This window comes from Saccoglossus kowalevskii, chromosome 20, assembly GCF_978046115.1.
Source record: "Saccoglossus kowalevskii chromosome 20, keSacKowa6.1, whole genome shotgun sequence".
NCBI lineage: Eukaryota > Metazoa > Hemichordata > Enteropneusta > Harrimaniidae > Saccoglossus > Saccoglossus kowalevskii.
The window spans coordinates 27,220,665-27,242,776 of record NC_140660.1 but is presented as its reverse complement, the minus strand read 5'-3'; the positions used below and the strand labels follow the sequence as shown (position 1 = coordinate 27,242,776).

Here is a 22,112-nt window from a genome sequence, read left to right as displayed (position 1 = left end):
TGGCACGTTTTTTTTTTGACGCATCAAACTCTGCTTTGTATATGTGCTCTGACTCAAATAACAATTATCGGACGACTGCGGATCTTGAAGCGAGAAAGTCGTTACCTGCGCACGCACGGGAATTGAGTCCCAAGTGACTATAACAACACACGCTAAAACGCAAAGGCTTATGGGTAGACGCATGTTTGTAAACAATGACACGCTATGGCCATCTGACGCATGCGCAGGTGACGACTCCCTCGCTTCAAAAAGCCGTTCATTCACTCATTCACGCCACAGACATATTTGCCGCTATAGGGCAATATATAAGAAAGGTGCACTGGTCCTACATGTAAATAGATTACAGATGCGGAAATGAGGATCACCACAATTCAAGCATAAGCATATGTATGTGGGTATTATATCAGTTGACCCATGAAAACCGCTACCCTTTGAGACTAGGAAAACTGAACTGAATGTTTACGTACACCACGAGATAAAGTTGCCGCCTTTCCAAATACGAATGCCTCGAGTCTCACAGTCGGGCTGATTGTAATCTACTTCCACTGCTGAATGTGCATCCACATCATCAACACATCGGGAAACAACTAATAAGTAATATATGGTCGAAATCTCATCCAAATCTCATAAAAAAAACAATTTGTGTATATCTTGTGTACATATTTGCCATTTAATATTTATTTATTTATTATTTATAATAATTCATCTATACAGGTAGGAAAAAATACATACGAAACATAAGTAAAATATTCTGCTGACACAAGTGACATGTCATGAAGTGAAATTACGTTATTTGCTTAAATTGATGTAAATACTCGATAATAGTAACAATTGCACTTAAAACACAATTAAACTCTTCTTTTCTAGAATCAATATATAAATATAATTAAATGTTAGTAGTATGTTAATTATTGTAAAATACAGCAGCTTGTCTTGGAGTGTCATTTGTCTTGAAGAAAATAGAGTTTATATTTTTTTGTGAAAATTTCATTCTGAAATGTTATAATCATCAAAACAAAACAATGAACATCGTTATGGATTATAGATATATTAAAAATATTACATAAAACTACGTATACAAATTAAAATACTAAGTTATTGTCAAATGCAGCAATGGCAAATAAAACTAATCTTAATATATTATATTTATTGTTATTTTCTGATAATTCAAATTGAATAGTTGGCAGTAGATGCTAAATCCCACACATAAGCATCATTACAATGCGATCTAAATTAAATATCCTCCTCGCTGAGTTTCTGTAAATAATAAAAACATATAGATGTCACTTACTCAACGTATTCATATTCAGTAAAAAGGTTAGAATTCAAACAAAAATTAAAAGACACAAACTAATGAGTACAACCACAAGTGACCGGTGAATTATGGGGGAGAGGGGGGCACATGGTTGTTAACATAATAAAGACGTGATAGAATATCCCTGCATAAATATTTAATTGCTCGAAATTACATAAAGGGAACGTGCATCTCTTCCATTACATAGAACCAATCTTTTAGTTGTAATAAAGGACAAGTATTCTTGATCTAAAATACTTGCTGATTAGTGATTGTTTTCACGACGTTTTCTTAAACAAAAATATTTAAAAGGCGAGAATTCATCGGTGATGCATGCCCTAAGTATACTATAGCTAACCAAGAATGTAATTGTTTATATATGTCTCTTTTCGTCTTGATAGACGGTCAAAGCAGCATTTAAAAAAAATGTCTTGCAGTGACGCTCATGGCTTATCCTGACGATGTTGTAAGTGACGCTTCTGAAACAATTTCCGCAGGTCAAACGTACACTACAATGATTACGTAATTAGTGGTAAGAAACCTACACACGGATTGGTCAGCCATTGGGGAATAGTAACTGCTTTTATTGTTCATTGTGGTTACTTTGATGTTGGTAACGTGAATGACTAAATAGGAATAAGAAAGTAAGCTGCCATGATACACTAAGCAGAGAGGGAAAATGTATGCAACAATTAGACATCAAAAAAAAAAGAATGAGAGAACGTTAACTACCATGGGAACTGGGCAGAAAGGAAGATATAATAACTTACATGGCACACCAAGCAGAGAAAAAGACAATGTTAGCTACCACGGGAACCAGGGCAGAAAGCGGAATATCATAGCCATAACACACGAGAAGGAGATAGTGTAAACTAATATGAGACACAAAGCAAAGCAGAGAAGAAGACGGAGAGACTACACAATCATCGGACTCAGTTTTGCGAATTGATGAGTTGCAGTTCTCTGCGAGATCTCGCGTATTGCGTGAAAGGCGCGAAACAAAATTGACAATCATCAAATTTGTATACCCCGTCGAATTTCACAAGTTTTGACGCTACCACGAGCTAAGACATTGCTTTTCCTGTGGTTTCTCGCAGTGAACATAAAATGGTCTTTTAATCAAATAGTGTCTTTTGCCAATGGTAATATACACTCGTTTTTGTTATTATGAGAGACGCATTTACGAGGTATTCACCATTGACAGAATGACCATTTTTTATGAATGAATATTGAAAACAAGCTATACACTACTATACACATATGAATATACATTTTTTTGAGTATGCATTTGTCTAATTTGCATAATTAGTATTATAATTTTATATTTCAATATCACAATTGAGAATTTGGCATCACAATTATTTAAAAATCACGAAATTGTTTGAATGCATGCATTTTGATGTTTATTAATATATGGATGTTCCAATCAAGGTTCAATTAAAGTGTTCTGATCACTGTTATTGATATTTTAATTATTAGTTATTATTATTAATTGATACCTACAAAGTCAGAGTCATCGGTGATGTAATGATTAATATCAACATGTGGTCGTTGAATAGTAAATTGACCGTCAAATTCTTCTCCAACTTGGTAGTCCCATCTGTATGCAAAGTTGGAATCTTCTGCTGCTCCATAAGCGATATTATCCCGGTACATATGTTCCACAGCATTCCAGTCCACAGATGAATCTTCCGGGAATTCATGGTCGTAGTAGTAGTCACTGTCAGCATCAGTGTCGTAACTACTCCTCGGGTAAGGATACTCACTGCTACTACTGGTTGTAATGTTGTAGATGTATTCAATTTTTCTAAAAACAAGAATAATATCATGTATGGGTTAATGACATCTTGTAATGAAGATGTCTGACCTCTGCTAACACGCACATTCGACACACGAGTGTTCATAAATGTCGTACTGTATAGGGCTAATAGAAAGCCAGAACAAAATTGAACTACCTTTCAAAATTAGTTTTGTGTTTTGACACATTTTCGAAATGGTCGCCAAAGTAAACGTTTATGAATGAGAAAATCACAAAGTATTTGTTTCTACGGAAGCAAGTTTATATAATTATTCTGTATTTTACGCGTCTATTGCTATAACACTTGCAGTATGATTTACTTTAATTGTGAGGAATGATACTTACTCTTTTTGTTCACGCCTTCTACGACGTGCTATGCACACAATACAACAACAGCAACAACAGAGTAATGACAAGACTAAGCCAGTTACAGCAATTAACACCCATACCCATGTGTTATTTTCAGCTGCCAAAAAAATATAATAGAACGGTATAAACACAACTACTGTACAACTCAAGCACAATCTTGTGAAATTTGATGTCATCTTGCGAGTGATCATTGCGGTTTTCGTGAATTACTAGAAACTATTATTTACAAAATGTTAACGCTGTACAAGATAAAAACACAATGGTTCACAAACCACTTTTTTCGGACTACGTGAAATTAGTAATTTAAAAACAAGGTCGGTAGATTAAAAAAAAACGATTGGGTGTCGAGGACTATATTTTAAAAAATGATAAAAAGGGGTCAAATAATTATTTGAATATGTATTACATTTACGATAATTTGCATTATGCCATTACATGGATTATCACAACGTTTTATATGTCCACGTAGCACATCCACGCACATGTAACTGTTTAGGCAAATCAATTTAAACGATTAATAATACCACCCTATATCTGAAAAACAAAATGCTCACATATTTCACATCATTAGTCCTTGTCGCACGGCCATATGAATCAAATCGTAAAACACCTTTAACTCTCTTAGAAACATAATCAAGGCAGGTAAAAGCTAAGCCCATACGTTTTAATTACTGCACTGCCAGGTACCTATTCATTTCTTTGCGAAGAAAAGTACTGGAGTAAAGTGCTAAGCCCAATGAAACAATATGATGGACCTGCAGGGTTCCAACAGACAACCATCTTATTGTGAACCATAGTTATTTTACCACAATCAGTAACCAGTGTCTCTATATCAATATATATATTTGCTGAACGACAATCAGTGAACATTTAATAGCTTGATCATAGAGAAAGTGAGACAACATGTTTTGCACTTATTGAAAAGGTTCAAATGCCTATTATTCTTTCGTTAGCATGGGCACAAAATATAAAAAATCGAAATACAATGTCATGAAGAATAGTCAAAATTGACATTTAACACTTTATGTTATGTCTATTACTTGATTGATTTCAAATGAAATGTTGTGAAAACTGGACTTTTCAATTTAGTAAGTTTCCAGGGTGACAATAAATACATGTATAGCTTACTGCTTACATAGCAGGAGTGTACATCCAATGAATAGTTAAGGAATAACCACTACGCTATATATCAAGAGATTCGAACAAATTTCACAACATATACACGGTGGTGTAAAGTGGTCAAAATCGAGTGGTATACTCGCTTCTGGGCTGACTATTATTATAGTAGTTTCACATTTTAAACGTAATCACGAGAAATAGAATGCGTCGAAAACCATGTACAAATGTAATACAGCACCCGAAACGTTCTATTTGCAACCGAGATACAATCTTAATGGTCCCTGGAACTAACATACAGCGATCATACATACATTCAACGATGGCGCTAATTCGAACTAATTACGAGATTTAGTTTCTTATCAGAGGCAACGTTAACATATGTAAACAAATAAAGACATGGTTTAGAGCTTTGTGCCCGATTGCGTTCTGATTGTTGAAAAACGAACGAGCTCCTACAGACGGTAACTATTTTTCCAGCGTCGTTTGCATAATGTTTGAAAATTATACTTTTCTCACGCTTCTCGTTTTGAATCCGAGCGATTTTTATTCATAACGTGCTATATTCGTAATTCAAAAGAATATTAATGACGATTAAGGTTGACAAGGTTTTAACATTTATGGCTCATTTCTAAACACAGCAAATCCTGGGATATCGTGTAATTATAATAATTATAGATAAATGCGTTATCGACCAATCAGAACAATGTTTCTGGCTGGTATACTATGTATAACGCTTCAAATTTGAATAATATGCACAGATATGCACAGTAACGAGTACATGTCTCATTATGACGAATGTTAGGAAGGAATACACAGAATGTGACAACGCACGTTGGTACAATTACGCTAGCATGATTGCTGACCAGTATTTGTCTTGTATAGTGAAATATACAGGAAGTATAGTTTTGGATGAGAGTGGAAATACATAGGGATATTGTATGTTGTCACTTCACTGAATATTACAGCATTATAATATAAGATAAATTGTGAACACATGCGTAATAATCATGATATGTGGAGTGAATTAGAAGGGAATTTAAATATCATAAATACAAGTCATACAGTACTGAAAAGGAACATGAACGTAGAAGGATTAGAAATCAGTAGACACTCGACTATCAATCAACTTTTCATAATTATGGAAACCATATTAGTTTACTATCAACCATGCTCATACAGACTTGAAATACAGAGACTAACCATGGGTAACTAGTCACAGTCAACCATTGCAGTTGAAAATCAAAGGCTCATTAATTTGAGTGGGGTCTAAACCAAACTAGGGAACTTTATAGTATAACAAAAAAAAGAGCATTTTCTTTTTACCTTGGTTGTTTGTCGGCATAATAGTAACTTCAGTTGTACAGTTAGGCCCGGACGTACCAGCTGGACACCTGTAATTTAATTTTAGTTTAATTAGCGTAAACAAATGTTTCTGGCCAACACGGTATCAAATGTTAATACGGGTGCATAGTTACAGTACAATATAGCGTAACAGAGAGTGAGTTTCAATTCAATTCTATGTTTAGCGTTTACATGTTATTGTATAATTGTGTCTTAGTGTTCCATATACCCACGTTACTTACTGGCATTTAATGAAAGGATTCGTTTGATGATCTGTCATATTCACACACTGAGATCCAAGTGGGCAATAATTGGGATTCTCGTTACATACAGATATACAATATTCATTGATGAATGACTTGCAGTACATTCTGTCGGGACACCTGGTGAAATGACAAGGATCCCTGTACAACACTTCAGGATCTAAAAAGAAACATAGTTTAATACAATCTACTAAACGGTTTACATGTTGTATATGGAAGCGGTGGCATGTGTCTTGTTTGCCCCAGTACATTTTTGTATCCGCCATATTGGTTCATCAAAGCTCATCATGTCACAATCACGAATATGCATAGACATACATCTATCACAGCGGGATTTGACAATTTTGAAACACTATAGTATTTATAACCCAATGTATTTACTGTGTACAAATGGTGACAGTATACGTCATGAAGGACCGAATATTGGCCTACAAATTACTGGCATAATCAATCGAGGCTATGACGTAATCGAATGAGGCTACACATTCCAGACGTACGTAGTTGGACGGTCTTACGTATCGCTCACATAATGTAACGTAATAACGTAACATCACACACAAACTCAAACTGGTATGTCAATTTATATACGCAATTGCATGCTCAGTTATACCTAGATAATAAAAGGTAGCACGCTAGTTTTATAGAGAATTTCTAATTAGGGTAGCATTATATACAAATTATATACTGATTATCTTATTGGTCGATGCACTGAAATGTGACGTCATCTTCAAAGATAGAGAAGCATGGCTCATTTTGATGACTTCGCACTATTTAAGATAACTGTTTCGAATATGATAAATATGAATGAATGTTTCCTCAATATACCAATCATTTAAGACACTCAGCAGCGTGCGTTTTAGTGTTAGTAGACGCATTTAATTCCCTCGGTGTCATAAAACGGGACTACATCAAAAGTTAAATGTTACTAATATTTTACTTCAAACATTGCTTTCGGTAAAATATGTTAAAGCGGGGGAGTCGTAACCTACGCAAGCGTCAGGTGGCCATAGCGTGTCATTGTTTTACAAACAAGCGTCTACCCATGAGTCCATGAGCTTTTGCGTTCTTAGCGTGTGTTGTTATTATAGCCTGGGACTCAATTCCCGCGCGTGCGCAGATGACGACGATCCCGTATTCCCGTATTCAAGAAAGTTTAAGACGTCGATGCGCTCATGACGAAATGGTTAAATGGGATAAATAGAATCTCCGATTCGTAACCGTGTAGTATTGAGTTTATAAAAGATTCTATTTAAAACAATGACACGCTATGGCCACCTGACGCTTGCGTAGGTTACGACTCCCCCGCTTTAACATATTTTACCGAAAGCAATGTTTGAAGTAAAATATTAGTAACATTTAACTTTTGATGTAGTCCCGTTTTATGACACCGAGGGAATTAAATGCGTCTACTAACACTAAAACGCACGCTGCTGAGTGTCTTAAATGATTGGTATATTGAGGAAACATTCATTCATATTTATCATATTCGAAACAGTTATCTTAAATAGTGCGAAGTCATCAAAATGAGCCATGCTTCTCTATCTTTGAAGATGACGTCACATTTCAGTGCATCGACCAATAAAATAATCAGTATCCATATAGATATTGATAGTTTGATGAGCTATATCACATGGGACAGGCATGATAATAAGGTAACATTCATATTGTTGATCGTTGAATCATTATATCACTCTATATACTATGTCTTCAGTCTAACTAACATGCCTCGATGTTGTCTTGAATGGTAATATTTCTGTACTTACTTTTCTGACTGCTTGTGGCTGCAAGGAGCTCTTTCACATCTAAGTCTCCAATTTTCTGGTCTTGCACAACACTTTTCTGTATTTCGCTAATAGCTGTTTTCTCTTGTTCCGGTGCCGTGCCATTAAATATCAAATCAAAAACGGAAATGACACTTCCACGTCTGAAAAAAATGTACACAACAAAACTCAGTTCAAAGTTCAACCCACACATGGCTTTAGTGTGAATGGAATAAATAAAAAAATATCATAAAGGTATAGTAAAAAAATAAACAGTGAAGTTTGAATGAGTTTTGAATGAATCTTAGATATTAAATGTATAGTTAACAAAATTGAAATTATTGCGGCTCGTTGAACGATTACTCTGAGAATCATTAAAAATAATTATATTATAGAATTGTCAATACCATTGCCACACTGATTATTCGCGATAATGTATTGCATTATTGAGCATCAAGGCCCCGTACCATGCATAGGAATAGAATGATGACTTCGGAAAAAGTAATAAAGAGACGAACATTTAATAATAAGGGAAATTATTGGGTGAACACGATTAAAATCAAAACTGAAAATGAATAACTCTGAGCTATATGAAAAATAATTATTTGTTCTTAGTTTATATGAAAAATGTCATTACCGCCATAACGACAAACACAAATCTTCGTCTGGCCAATCGCAACTTCGCGAGAAACAACGGGTATCGATGTCCAACGCGTGAATAAACATAGCTCACCAAAGGCAAACACAGTGACCCGTTTTATTGATGTCGACGAATTCCAGTTAAATGTGCTCGAAAATGCAATTTTACGCTACAGCTCGCAAGCAAGATGGTCGAGTATAGCAAGCCGTCGCTGTCTAGTTTACGAGCTTCAACCCATCTACACATCACTGATCCTCCCGATCATCGCAAAATTAACATCATGTAGCATAAGGAGTTTCTAGTGTGTCTATTTTTTGCATACGTGTTATGTTGAAATGACCGCTGCGCAGTGCATTGTGATTGTGTGTGAATGGGAATCGTTGCGTGAACGCGTTGACGTTATAAACAGTATACAAATTACAAGGCCCATATAATGTAGACGTGATTCTGTTGAATGTTTTCGGTCGTTTCTATAAATTATCTTAGTTTTAACGTGTGAAAATTCACTGGCATTGTCAATGCTACAAAATAATAACAATGTACTCCCCGGTGACTCATAATGAACTCAAGCACATTTTGCACTCCGTAATGTCTTTTTGAACTGAACTTTTATTCAGACCGAATACATACGTAAACACAACGTAAGTTACAACTAATTTAACTTATTTTTTTTTATTTGTATGTGCAACACAAAATCTAGGTCACTAAATTTCCCATATTTATCATCATGTGAAAACTACAACCCCATTATATAATTATTACGACACGTTATTACACGGTGACGTCATTCATTGAATATCATCCATATACTACGTGATTTGTAATTCACTGTTACCAACCAATGACGCACGTCACAATTGATGCGTGTTTATTTTTGTTGCATATGATTTGTTATGATTCTATTTATTTAGACGCTTTTATAATATGTAAATATAGTAATATACTCAACAAAAAATGTTCTTGAAAGCATAAGACGACCTACAAATATATTCATAACTAAATTTGTCTTTGAAAAGGTACGCTATTTCTGATTAGTGTGCTCGCATTAGGGAGGCGTACGTTTCATTATGACCATAATAGTTTTGAAATATTTTAATGATAGAAAATGCCGCTACGCTGTTGTGTTGCTATTGTCTCATCCCTTCGTTGACCACTAAACACTTAAACACTAAAATGTGTTAGTTAAAGGGCGGCAGTCGTCGCGCCGCATCCTGTTCGATATGGGACTCATAGCGACGTATACAACGCGTGTAAAATACATTGTTTATTTACATGAAATTCAAACAATCGCTGTGCGACGACAACCGCGCGTTAAACTCCATTGAAAATCCGTACATCTTTCAAATGAAACTGAAACGTTTTTTTTTTATTATTTGGGATCTGTCAGTGCACGTTGTACAGTTTTGCCGTGCAGTGCAGTATACAGGCAGGTATTTAAGTCTGCATCTCATACCAATTTTCTGTTTTAGGTCGAACGTATCCATGTACACCCAATATTTAATGCTTCGTTAATACAACCCTTAACAACTGATTATATTTATCATGTCTGTAGACAATCATTATTTTAGTGACAGAATAACATTACAGTGCCTTTAATTCAACAGACGATTTTTGGATTCTACGTGCACGTGATATGTTGTTTGATTACGTCATTCATGCCAATGGATTATTGAAGATCAGGGACAATACATATGTTATATGACAAATATAAAACGTTACACAAAAGCCCGCAAAGAGTTTGCGGTTTGTATGGCAAATTGTTAAGAGTAGACAAATATATGATGATTGCACTTACTTGAACTGTATTACCTCTACTTTGATGAAAAATGTTAAAATATCGGATACATTTAACAGAAGAAAAGTAACCTGAATATAAAATAAGACGTACATGAAATGTAATATATATCTAATAATGAAATTAAAAGACAGTGGTCCGGGAATGAGCTGGCAGGTATGCAGTAACATGTTGACATTTGCAAAATTCGGCTTGAACATGAGAATTTTGAGGTGAGACAAAATTCGTTACAAAGCCTCAACTTTGGAAGATGAAAGCACTGCTTCTACCAATTTACAAATGATAATTCTGCAGAATATTGTACACGGTCGAACTCATGATATATGTATAAGGAACATATTTTCAATGACGCAATTACCGCAATTGCCGAATCGAATATACATGTACGTTGACAAGTAACGAAGTGGTAATGTGCCCTTAAAATCGACTTGACACACTTACCTCATTCTCAATATTAGTAGAAACTGTCGCGAACTCCTGTGATGTGGGGTCTGATAATTCCTCTTGCCACTCCACATTTATTATTCTAATTTCAAGTCGAGGACTATTCTGAACATCTGGAGAAATGATATTACAAAATGATACATTACATCAAATTTCTTACACGGAGTCTTGCATTTTAAACGGTTCTCTAAAAGAAAATGTGCTCATGAGTGGTAAACAAGATAACAAGCCTTTCCTACTCTTGATCACAAGCATAACACAATCTCCCATAAGAAGGAAGCTGAGTAAAACCAAATGAAAACGTCGAATATCGTTAACATCCGATCAGTTCAATCAAGTAAATATTATTTATTGCATGCATAGTTCAATAATAGTAAAAAAACTCCAATGTTTACATACTATTTTCACATCTTTTTCCGTTGTAAAAGCGTTGACATTTACAATGATAGTCGTTGCCATTAATCACACATGTTCCCCCATTCAAGCACGGATTGGGATCACAAGGATCATCTGAAAAGATATTTTAAGATTATATGAGCCAATTCATATATATATATATATATATATATATATATATATATATATATATATATATATATATATATATATATATATATCTATATACTGGTAATGAGAAAACAAGATCGACTCAACTACGCTAAACAATTGGTTAATATTACACACTGAATACCAGATTTACAATCATACAACAAATATTGGCGAAGACTTATAGACTTTCGATTACGTACCTAGTTCAGTAGTTGGCGTTACACTTGTGGAAAAAATAGAGTGCGTCGTTTTGGGGGCTGAAACATGAAAAAAATGTTATCCCTATTGAGGATGTATGCGATGGAATTCAAATCAAGTGACTTAAACGATATGCATGAAGCACAGAATATTCCAGATGATTGTAGTACTTACCTGCATCTTTAGTACTTTTTGAAAATATAGTGATCAATGATGGTGTGGTAAGACTCATGTCTGAACCAGTAACAGATGGCATTGTCGAGGATCCTTGCAATTCTATTGCTGTGGTTACTGGAAACGTTGAGGTCAATTCTGTAGTTGAATCCATTGTTGGTGGAGTAACAGTAGTGGCTGTTGACAATGTTGATGTCTTTGTAGATTCTGTCTCTGGAGTGAAAATAATCTCAGGTGAAGTTGAAGCCGATGTTGGTGAAGGAACACTAGTGGTTGTTGACAATGTTGATGTCTTTGTAGATTCTGTCTCTGGAGTGATAGTAACCTCAGGTGTAGTTGAATCCAATGTTGGTGGAGTAACACTAGTGGTTGTTGACAATGTTGACGTCTTTGTAGATTCTGTCTCTGGAGTGAAAATAATCTCAGGTGAAGTTGAAGCCGATGTTGGTGAAGGAACACTAGTGGTTGTTGACAATGTTGATGTCTTTGTAGATTCTGTCTCTGGAGTGATAGTAACCCCAGGCGTTGTTGAAGCCAATGCTGGTGAAGGAACACTAGTGGTTGTTGACAATGTTGATGTCTTTGTAGATTCTGTCTCTGGAGTTATAGCAACCTCAGGCGTTGTTGAAGCCAATGTTGGTGGAGGAACACTAGTGGCTGTTGACAATGTTGATGTCTTTATAGATTCTGTCCCTGGAGTGATAGAAATCTCAGGTGTTGTTGAGGCCAATGTTGGTGGAGGAACACTAGTGGCTGTTGACAATGTTGATGTCTTTGTAGATTCTGTCTCTGGAGTGATAGTATCCTCAGGTGTTGTTGAAGCCAATGTTGGTGGAGTAACACTAGTGGCTGTTGACAATGTTGATGTCTTTGTAGATTCTGTCTCTGGAGTGATAGTATCCTCAGGTGTAGTTGAAGCCAATGTTGGTGGAGGAACACTAGGTCCTGCTGACAATGTTGATGTCTTTGTAGATTCTGTCTCTGGAGTGATAGTAACCTTAGGTGTTGTTGAAGCCAATGTTGGTGGAGCAACACTAGTGGCTGTTGAAAATGTTGACGTTTTTGTTGATTCTGTCTGTGGAGTGATAGTAATCTCAGGTGAAGTTGAAGCCAATGTTGGTGGAGGAACACTAGTGGCTGTTGACAATTTTGACGTCTTTGTAGATTCTGTCTCTGGAGTGAAAATAATCTCAGGTGAAGTTGAAGCCGATGTTGGTGAAGAAACACTAGTGGCTGTTGACAATGTTGACATCTTTGTAGATTCTGTCTCTGGAGTGAAAATAATCTCAGGTGAAGTTGAAGCCGATGTTGGTGAAGGAACACTAGTGGCTGCTGACAATGTTGACGTCTTTGTAGATTCTGTCTCTGGAGTGAAAATAATCTCAGGTGTTGTTGAAACCAATGTTGGTGGAGTAACACTAGTGGCTGTTGATAATGTTGATGTCACTGTATATTCTGTATCTTGAGTAACAATAACCTCAGATGTAGTTGAAGCCAATGTTGGTGGAGGAACACTACTGGCTGCTGACAATATTGATGTCTTTGTTGATTCTGTCTCTGGACTGATAGTAACATCAGGCGTTGTTGAAGCCACTATTCGTGGAGTAACACTACTGGCTGTTGACAATGTTGACGTCTTTGTAGATTCTGTCTCTGGAGTGAAAATAATCTCAGGTGTAGTTGAAGCCGATGTTGGTGAAGGAACACTACTGGCTGCTGACAATATTGATGTCTTTGTTGATTCTGTCTCTGGACTGATAGTAACATCAGGCGTTGTTGAAGCCACTATTCGTGGAGTAACACTACTGGCTGTTGACAATGTTGATGACTTTGTAGATTCTGTCTCTGGAGTGATAGTAACCTCAGGTGTAGTTGAATCCAATGTTGGTGGAGTAACACTAGTGGTTGTTGACAATGTTGACGTCTTTGTAGATTCTGTCTCTGGAGTGAAAATAATCTCAGGTGAAGTTGAAGCCGATGTTGGTGAAGGAACACTAGTGGTTGTTGACAATGTTGATGTCTTTGTAGATTCTGTCTCTGGAGTGATAGTAACCCCAGGCGTTGTTGAAGCCAATGCTGGTGAAGGAACACTAGTGGTTGTTGACAATGTTGATGTCTTTGTAGATTCTGTCTCTGGAGTTATAGCAACCTCAGGCGTTGTTGAAGCCAATGTTGGTGGAGGAACACTAGTGGCTGTTGACAATGTTGATGTCTTTATAGATTCTGTCCCTGGAGTGATAGAAATCTCAGGTGTTGTTGAGGCCAATGTTGGTGGAGGAACACTAGTGGCTGTTGACAATGTTGATGTCTTTGTAGATTCTGTCTCTGGAGTGATAGTATCCTCAGGTGTTGTTGAAGCCAATGTTGGTGGAGTAACACTAGTGGCTGTTGACAATGTTGATGTCTTTGTAGATTCTGTCTCTGGAGTGATAGTATCCTCAGGTGTAGTTGAAGCCAATGTTGGTGGAGGAACACTAGGTCCTGCTGACAATGTTGATGTCTTTGTAGATTCTGTCTCTGGAGTGATAGTAACCTTAGGTGTTGTTGAAGCCAATGTTGGTGGAGCAACACTAGTGGCTGTTGAAAATGTTGACGTTTTTGTTGATTCTGTCTGTGGAGTGATAGTAATCTCAGGTGAAGTTGAAGCCAATGTTGGTGGAGGAACACTAGTGGCTGTTGACAATTTTGACGTCTTTGTAGATTCTGTCTCTGGAGTGAAAATAATCTCAGGTGAAGTTGAAGCCGATGTTGGTGAAGGAACACTAGTGGCTGTTGACAATGTTGACGTCTTTGTAGATTCTGTCTCTGGAGTGAAAATAATCTCAGGTGAAGTTGAAGCCGATGTTGGTGAAGGAACACTAGTGGCTGCTGACAATGTTGACGTCTTTGTAGATTCTGTCTCTGGAGTGAAAATAATCTCAGGTGTTGTTGAAACCAATGTTGGTGGAGTAACACTAGTGGCTGTTGATAATGTTGATGTCACTGTATATTCTGTATCTTGAGTAACAATAACCTCAGATGTAGTTGAAGCCAATGTTGGTGGAGGAACACTACTGGCTGCTGACAATATTGATGTCTTTGTAGATTCTGTCTCTGGAGTGAAAATAATCTCAGGTGTTGTTGAAACCAATGTTGGTGGAGTAACACTAGTGGCTGTTGATAATGTTGATGTCACTGTATATTCTGTATCTTGAGTAACAATAACCTCAGATGTAGTTGAAGCCAATGTTGGTGGAGGAACACTACTGGCTGCTGACAATATTGATGTCTTTGTTGATTCTGTCTCTGGACTGATAGTAACATCAGGCGTTGTTGAAGCCACTATTCGTGGAGTAACACTACTGGCTGTTGACAATGTTGACGTCTTTGTAGATTCTGTCTCTGGAGTGAAAATAATCTCAGGTGTAGTTGAAGCCGATGTTGGTGAAGGAACACTACTGGCTGCTGACAATATTGATGTCTTTGTTGATTCTGTCTCTGGACTGATAGTAACATCAGGCGTTGTTGAAGCCACTATTCGTGGAGTAACACTACTGGCTGTTGACAATGTTGATGACTTTGTAGATTCTGTCTCTGGAGTGATAGTAACCTCAGGTGTAGTTGAATCCAATGTTGGTGGAGTAACACTAGTGGTTGTTGACAATGTTGACGTCTTTGTAGATTCTGTCTCTGGAGTGAAAATAATCTCAGGTGAAGTTGAAGCCGATGTTGGTGAAGGAACACTAGTGGTTGTTGACAATGTTGATGTCTTTGTAGATTCTGTCTCTGGAGTGATAGTAACCCCAGGCGTTGTTGAAGCCAATGCTGGTGAAGGAACACTAGTGGTTGTTGACAATGTTGATGTCTTTGTAGATTCTGTCTCTGGAGTTATAGCAACCTCAGGCGTTGTTGAAGCCAATGTTGGTGGAGGAACACTAGTGGCTGTTGACAATGTTGATGTCTTTATAGATTCTGTCCCTGGAGTGATAGAAATCTCAGGTGTTGTTGAGGCCAATGTTGGTGGAGGAACACTAGTGGCTGTTGACAATGTTGATGTCTTTGTAGATTCTGTCTCTGGAGTGATAGTATCCTCAGGTGTTGTTGAAGCCAATGTTGGTGGAGTAACACTAGTGGCTGTTGACAATGTTGATGTCTTTGTAGATTCTGTCTCTGGAGTGATAGTATCCTCAGGTGTAGTTGAAGCCAATGTTGGTGGAGGAACACTAGGTCCTGCTGACAATGTTGATGTCTTTGTAGATTCTGTCTCTGGAGTGATAGTAACCTTAGGTGTTGTTGAAGCCAATGTTGGTGGAGCAACACTAGTGGCTGTTGAAAATGTTGACGTTTTTGTTGATTCTGTCTGTGGAGTGATAGTAATCTCAGGTGAAGTTGAAGCCAATGTTGGTGGAGGAACACTAGTGGCTGTTGACAATTTTGACGTCTTTGTAGATTCTGTCTCTGGAGTGAAAATAATCTCAGGTGAAGTTGAAGCCGATGTTGGTGAAGGAACACTAGTGGCTGTTGACAATGTTGACGTCTTTGTAGATTCTGTCTCTGGAGTGAAAATAATCTCAGGTGAAGTTGAAGCCGATGTTGGTGAAGGAACACTAGTGGCTGCTGACAATGTTGACGTCTTTGTAGATTCTGTCTCTGGAGTGAAAATAATCTCAGGTGTTGTTGAAACCAATGTTGGTGGAGTAACACTAGTGGCTGTTGATAATGTTGATGTCACTGTATATTCTGTATCTTGAGTAACAATAACCTCAGATGTAGTTGAAGCCAATGTTGGTGGAGGAACACTACTGGCTGCTGACAATATTGATGTCTTTGTTGATTCTGTCTCTGGACTGATAGTAACATCAGGCGTTGTTGAAGCCACTATTCGTGGAGTAACACTACTGGCTGTTGACAATGTTGACGTCTTTGTAGATTCTGTCTCTGGAGTGAAAATAATCTCAGGTGTAGTTGAAGCCGATGTTGGTGAAGGAACACTACTGGCTGCTGACAATATTGATGTCTTTGTTGATTCTGTCTCTGGACTGATAGTAACATCAGGCGTTGTTGAAGCCACTATTCGTGGAGTAACACTACTGGCTGTTGACAATGTTGATGACTTTGTAGATTCTGTCTCTGGAGTGACAGTAACCTCAGGTGTAGTAGGAGCCAATGTTGGTGGAGTAACACTAGTGGCTGTTGACAATGTTGATGTCTTTGTAGATTCTGTCTGTGGAGTGATAGTAATCTCAGGTGAAGTTGAAGCCAATGTTGGTGGAGCAACACTAGTGGCTGTTGACAATGTTGATGTCTTTGTAGATTCTGTCTGTGGAGTGATAGTAATCTCAGGTGTTGTTGAAGCCACTATTCGTGGAGTAACACTACTGGCTGTTGACAATGTTGATGTATTTGTAGATTCTGTCTCTGGAGTGATAGTATCCTCAGGCGTTGTTGAATCCAATGTAGGTGGAGGAACACTAGTGGATGTTGACAATGTTGATGTCTTTGTAGATTCTGTCTCTGGAGTTATAGTATCCTCAGGTGTAGTTGAATCCAATGTTGGTGGAGTAACACTAGTGGATGTTGACAATGTTGATGTATTTGTAGATTCTGTCTCTGGAGTGATAGTATCCTCAGGCGTTGTTGAAGCCAATGTTGGTGGAGGAACACTAGTAGCTGTTGACAATGTTGATGTCTTTATAGATTCTGTCTCTGGAGTGACAATAACCTCAGGCGCTGTTGAAGCCAATGTTGGTGGAGGAACACTAGTAGCTGTTGACAATGTTGATGTCTTTGTAGATTCTGTCTGTGGAGTGATAGTAAACTCAGGTGTTGTTGAAGCCGATGTTGGTGGAGTAACACTAGAGGCTGACAACAATATTGATGACTTTGTCATGTCTGTCACTGGAGTCACAGTACCCTCTCGAGTCACGACTGGTGTTGTATGTCCAGTAACCGACGATCTATCTATCTTTGTCACAAATGATGTTAGATCACTAAACAAAGACTCAGAAGTTTCAGCCAGTGTAAATTTTTGAGTAAATTCTGTCCTGGCAGTCTCAGTTATAACAGGCGTTGTGCGTTCAGTAAAAGGAGTTGTATCTGCCTCTGTAATAATAGATGTCATATAAGTAAAAGCAGGCTCAGTAGTTTGAGTCCCTGTAAATTGTGTAGACTTTTGAGTTGCTTCTATTTTGGCAGTCTCACTTGTGACTGATGTTGTATGTTCAGTAACTGGAGTTGTATCTGCCACTGTAGTAATTGATGTCAGATCAGTAGATGCAGGCCCAGTAGTTTGTGTGCCTGTAAACTGAGTAGATTTTTTGATTGCTTCTGTCTTGGCAGTGTCATATATGACTGATTGTGTACGTTCAGTAATTGGAGATGTATCTTCCTCTGTAATGACTGATGTCAGATCAGTAGATGCAGGCCTAGTAGTTTGTGTGCCTGTAAACTGAGTAGATTTTCTGGTTGCTTCTGTCTTGGCAGTGTCACTTATGACTGATGCTGTACGTTCAGTAATTGGATATGTATCTTCCTCTGTAATGACTGATGTCAGATCAGTAAATCCTGCCTCAGTAGTTTGAGTGCCTGTAAACTGGGTGGATTTGTGGGTTGCTTCTGTTCTAGCAGTCTCACTTGTGATTGGTGTCAGATCAATATATGCTGGCTCAGTAGTTTGAGTTCCTGTAAAATGGGTAGATTTTTGTGTTGCTTCAGTCCTGGTAGTCTCTGTTATGACTGATGTTGTACGCTCAGTAACTGGAGTAGCAACTGCCTCTGTAATAACTGATGTCAGATCAGTAAATTCTGGCTCAGTAGTTTGAGTGCCCGTAAACCGGGTAGATTTTTTAGTTGCTTCAGTCCTGGTAATCTCATTTATGACTTGTGTTGTACGTTCAGTTACTAGAGTTGTATCTGCCTCTGTAATAACTGATGTCAGGTCAGTAAATATTGGCTCAGTAGTTTGAGTGCCTGTAAACTGGGTAGATTTTTGAGTTGCTTCTGTCCTGGTAGTCTCAGTTATGACTGGTATTGTACGTTCAGTAACTGAAGTTGTATCTTCCTCTTTAATAACTGAAGTCAAGTCAGTAAATGTTGGCTCAGTAGTTTGAGTGCCTGTAAACTGGGTAGATTTTTGAGTTCCTTCTGTTCTGGCAGTCTTACTTATGACTGGTGTTGTACGTTCAGTAACCGGAGTTGTATCTTCTTCTGTAATAACTGATGTCAGATCAGTAAATGCTTGCTCAGTAGTTTGATTACCTGTAAACTGGGTAGTTGTTTGAGGTGCTTCAGTCCTGGTAGTCTCAGAAACGACTGGTGTAGTACGTTCAGTAACTGGAGTTGCATCTGCTTCTGTAATAACTGATGTGAGATCAGTGAATGTAGGCTCAGTAGTTTGAGTGCCTGTAAACTGGGTAGATTTTTGAGTTGCTTCTGTTCTGGTAGTCTCAGTTATGACATGTGTTGCATGTGTTGCATCTTCCTCTGTAATAACTGAAGTTAGATCAGTAAATGTAGGCTCAGTAGCTTGAGTACCTTTAAACTGGGTAGATTTTTGAGTTGCTTCTGTCCTGGTAGTCTCAGTTATGACTTGTGTTGTACGTTCAGTAATTGGAGTTGCATCTGCTTCTGTAATAACTGATGTGAGATCAGTAAATGCTGGCTCAGTAGTTTGAGTGCCAGTAAACAGGGTAGATTTTTGAGTTGTTTCAGTCCTGGCAGTCTCGCTTATGACTGGTGTTGTACGCTCAGTAACTGGAATTGTGTCTTCCTCTGTAATAACTGATGTCAGGTCTGTAAATGTTGGCTCAGTAGTTTGAGTACCTGTAAACTGGGTAGATGTTTGAGTTGCTTCAGTCCTGGTAGTCTCAGGTATGACTTGTGTTGTACGTTCAGTAACTGGAGTTGTACCTTCTTCTGTAATAACTGATGTCAGATCAGTAAATGTAGGCTCAGTAGTTTGAGTGCCTGTAAACTGGGTAGATTTTTGAGATGATTCTGTTCTGGCAGTCTCACTTATGACTGGTGTTGTATGTTCAGTAACTGGAGTTGTATCTGACTCTGTAATGACTGATGTCAGATCAGTAAATGTTGGCTCAGTAGTTTGAGTGCCTGTAAACTGTGTTGATTTTTGAGTTGCTTCTGCTCTGGCAGTCTCACTTATGACTGGTGTTGTACGTTCAGTAACTGGAGTTGTACCTGCCTCTGTAATGACTGATGTCAGATCAGTGAATGTAGGCTTAGTAGTTTGAGTGCCTGTAAACTGGGTATATTTTTGAGTTGCGTCTGTTCTGGCAGTCTCACTCATGACTGGAGTTGTACGTTCAGTAACTGGAGTTGTATCTTCCTCTGTAATAACTGATGTCAGATCAGTGAATGTTGGCTCAGTAGTTTGAGTACCTGCAAACTGGGTAGATTTTGGGGTTGCTTCTGTTCTGGTAATCTCACTTATGACTGGTGTTGTACGTTCAGTAACTGGAGTTGTACCTGCCTCTGTAATGACTGATGTCAGATCAGTGAATGTAGGCTTAGTAGTTTGAGTGCCTGTAAACTGGGTATATTTTTGAGTTGCTTCTGTCCCGGTAGTCTCAGTTATGACTTGTATTGTACGTTCAGTAACTGGAGTTGTATCTTCCTCTGTGATAACTGATGTCAGATCAGTGAATATAGGCTCAGTAGTTTGAGTGCCTGTAAACTGGGTAGATTTTTGAGTTGTTTCTGGTCTGGCAGTCTCACTTATGACTGGCGTTGTACGTTCCATGACCGGAGTTGTATCTTCCTCTATAATAACTGATGTCAGATCAGTAAAGTTTGGCTCAGTAGTTTGAGTGCCTGTAAACTGGGTAGATTTTTGAGTTCCTTCTGTTCTGGCAGTCTCACTTATGATTGGTGTTGTACGTTCAGTAACCAGAGTTGTATCTTCCTCTGTAATAACTGATGTCAGATCAGTAAATGCTTGCTCAGTAGTTTGAGTACCTGTAAACTGGATTGATGTTTGAGTTGATTTTGTTCCGGCAGTCTCACTGATAACTGGTGTTGTATGTTCAGTAACTGAAGTTGTATCTTCCACTGCAATAACTGATGTCAGATCAGTAAATGCTTGCTCAGTAGTTTGAGTACCTGTAAACTGGGTAGATGTTTGAGTTGCTTTTGTTCCGGCAGTCTCACTGATAAGTGGTGTTGTATGTTCAGTAATTGGAGTTGCATCTGACTCTGTAATAACTGAAGTCAGATCAGTAAATGCAGGCTCAATAGTTTGACTACCTGTAAACTGGGTAGATGTTTGAGTTGCTTCAGTCCTGGTAGTCTCAGAAACGACTGGTGTTGTATGTTCAGTAACTGGAGTTGTATCTGACTCTGTAATGACTGATGTCAGATCAGTAAATGTTGGCTCAGTAGTTTGAGTGCCTGTAAACTGGGTTGATTTTTGAGTTGCTTCTGCTCTGGCAGTCTCACTTATGACTGGTGTTGTACGTTCAGTAACTGGAGTTGTACCTGCCTCTGTAATGACTGATGTCAGATCAGTGAATGTAGGCTTAGTAGTTTGAGTGCCTGTAAACTGGGTATATTTTTGAGTTGCGTCTGTTCTGGCAGTCTCACTCATGACTGGAGTTGTACGTTCAGTAACTGGAGTTGTATCTTCCTCTGTAATAACTGATGTCAGATCAGTGAATGTTGGCTCAGTAGTTTGAGTACCTGCAAACTGGGTAGATTTTGGGGTTGCTTCTGTTCTGGTAATCTCACTTATGACTGGTGTTGTACGTTCAGTAACTGGAGTTGTACCTGCCTCTGTAATGACTGATGTCAGATCAGTGAATGTAGGCTTAGTAGTTTGAGTGCCTGTAAACTGGGTATATTTTTGAGTTGCTTCTGTCCCGGTAGTCTCAGTTATGACTTGTATTGTACGTTCAGTAACTGGAGTTGTATCTTCCTCTGTAATAACTGATGTCAGATCAGTAAATGTTGGCTCAGTAGTTTCAGTACTTGTAAACTGGGTAGATTCATCAGTTGCTTCTGTTCTGACAGTCGCAGTTATGACTGTTGTTGTACGTTCAGTAACTGGAGTTGTATCTTCCTCTGTAATAACTGATGTCAGATCAGTAAATGTTGGCTCAGTAGTTTGAGTGGCTGTAAACTGGGTAGATTCATCAGTTGGGGATTTCCTGACAGTCGCAGTTATGACTGGTGTTGTACGTTCAGTAACTAGTGTTGTGTCTGCCTCTGTGATAACTGATGTCAGTACAGTAAATGTTGGCTCAGTAGTTTGAGTACCTGTAAACAGGGTAGATTCATCAGTTGGGGATGTCCTGGCAGTCTCAGTTATGACTGGTGTTGTACGTTCAGTAACTGGAGTTGTATCTTCCTCTGTAATAACTGATGTCAGATCAGTAA

General features: G+C 38.1%; 1 protein-coding gene across 1 annotated transcript; it reads right to left on the bottom strand.

Moving 5' to 3' along the window:
- Positions 1-662: 662 nt before the first annotated feature.
- Positions 663-21,324, bottom strand: LOC100374256 (uncharacterized). Its single transcript, XM_085494471.1, has 14 exons — positions 20,889-21,324; positions 19,737-20,789; positions 18,615-19,646; positions 11,745-18,497; positions 11,573-11,629; positions 11,223-11,333; positions 10,821-10,936; positions 10,380-10,450; positions 7,948-8,108; positions 6,164-6,344; positions 5,904-5,971; positions 3,438-3,558; positions 2,798-3,101; positions 663-1,257 (listed from the first exon to the last, which is right to left on the bottom strand). Exons 1-14 carry the CDS (start codon positions 21,322-21,324, stop codon positions 1,234-1,236), a joined length of 10,488 nt encoding a protein of 3,495 aa, XP_085350597.1. The 3' UTR covers positions 663-1,233.
- Between the last annotated feature and the right edge of the window lie 788 nt (positions 21,325-22,112).

Coding starts and splice junctions, on each gene's coding strand:
- LOC100374256 (XM_085494471.1), bottom strand. CDS start 21,324: ATGAGTGAGACTGCCAGAACAGACGCAACTCAAAAATATACCCAGTTT. Junction 3,559..5,903: donor TATGCCGACAAACAACCAAG/GTAAAAAGAAAA, acceptor TTTTTTTGGCAG/CTGAAAATAACACATGGGTA. Junction 1,258..2,797: donor TCACCGATGACTCTGACTTT/GTAGGTATCAAT, acceptor TATTATTTACAG/AAACTCAGCGAGGAGGATAT.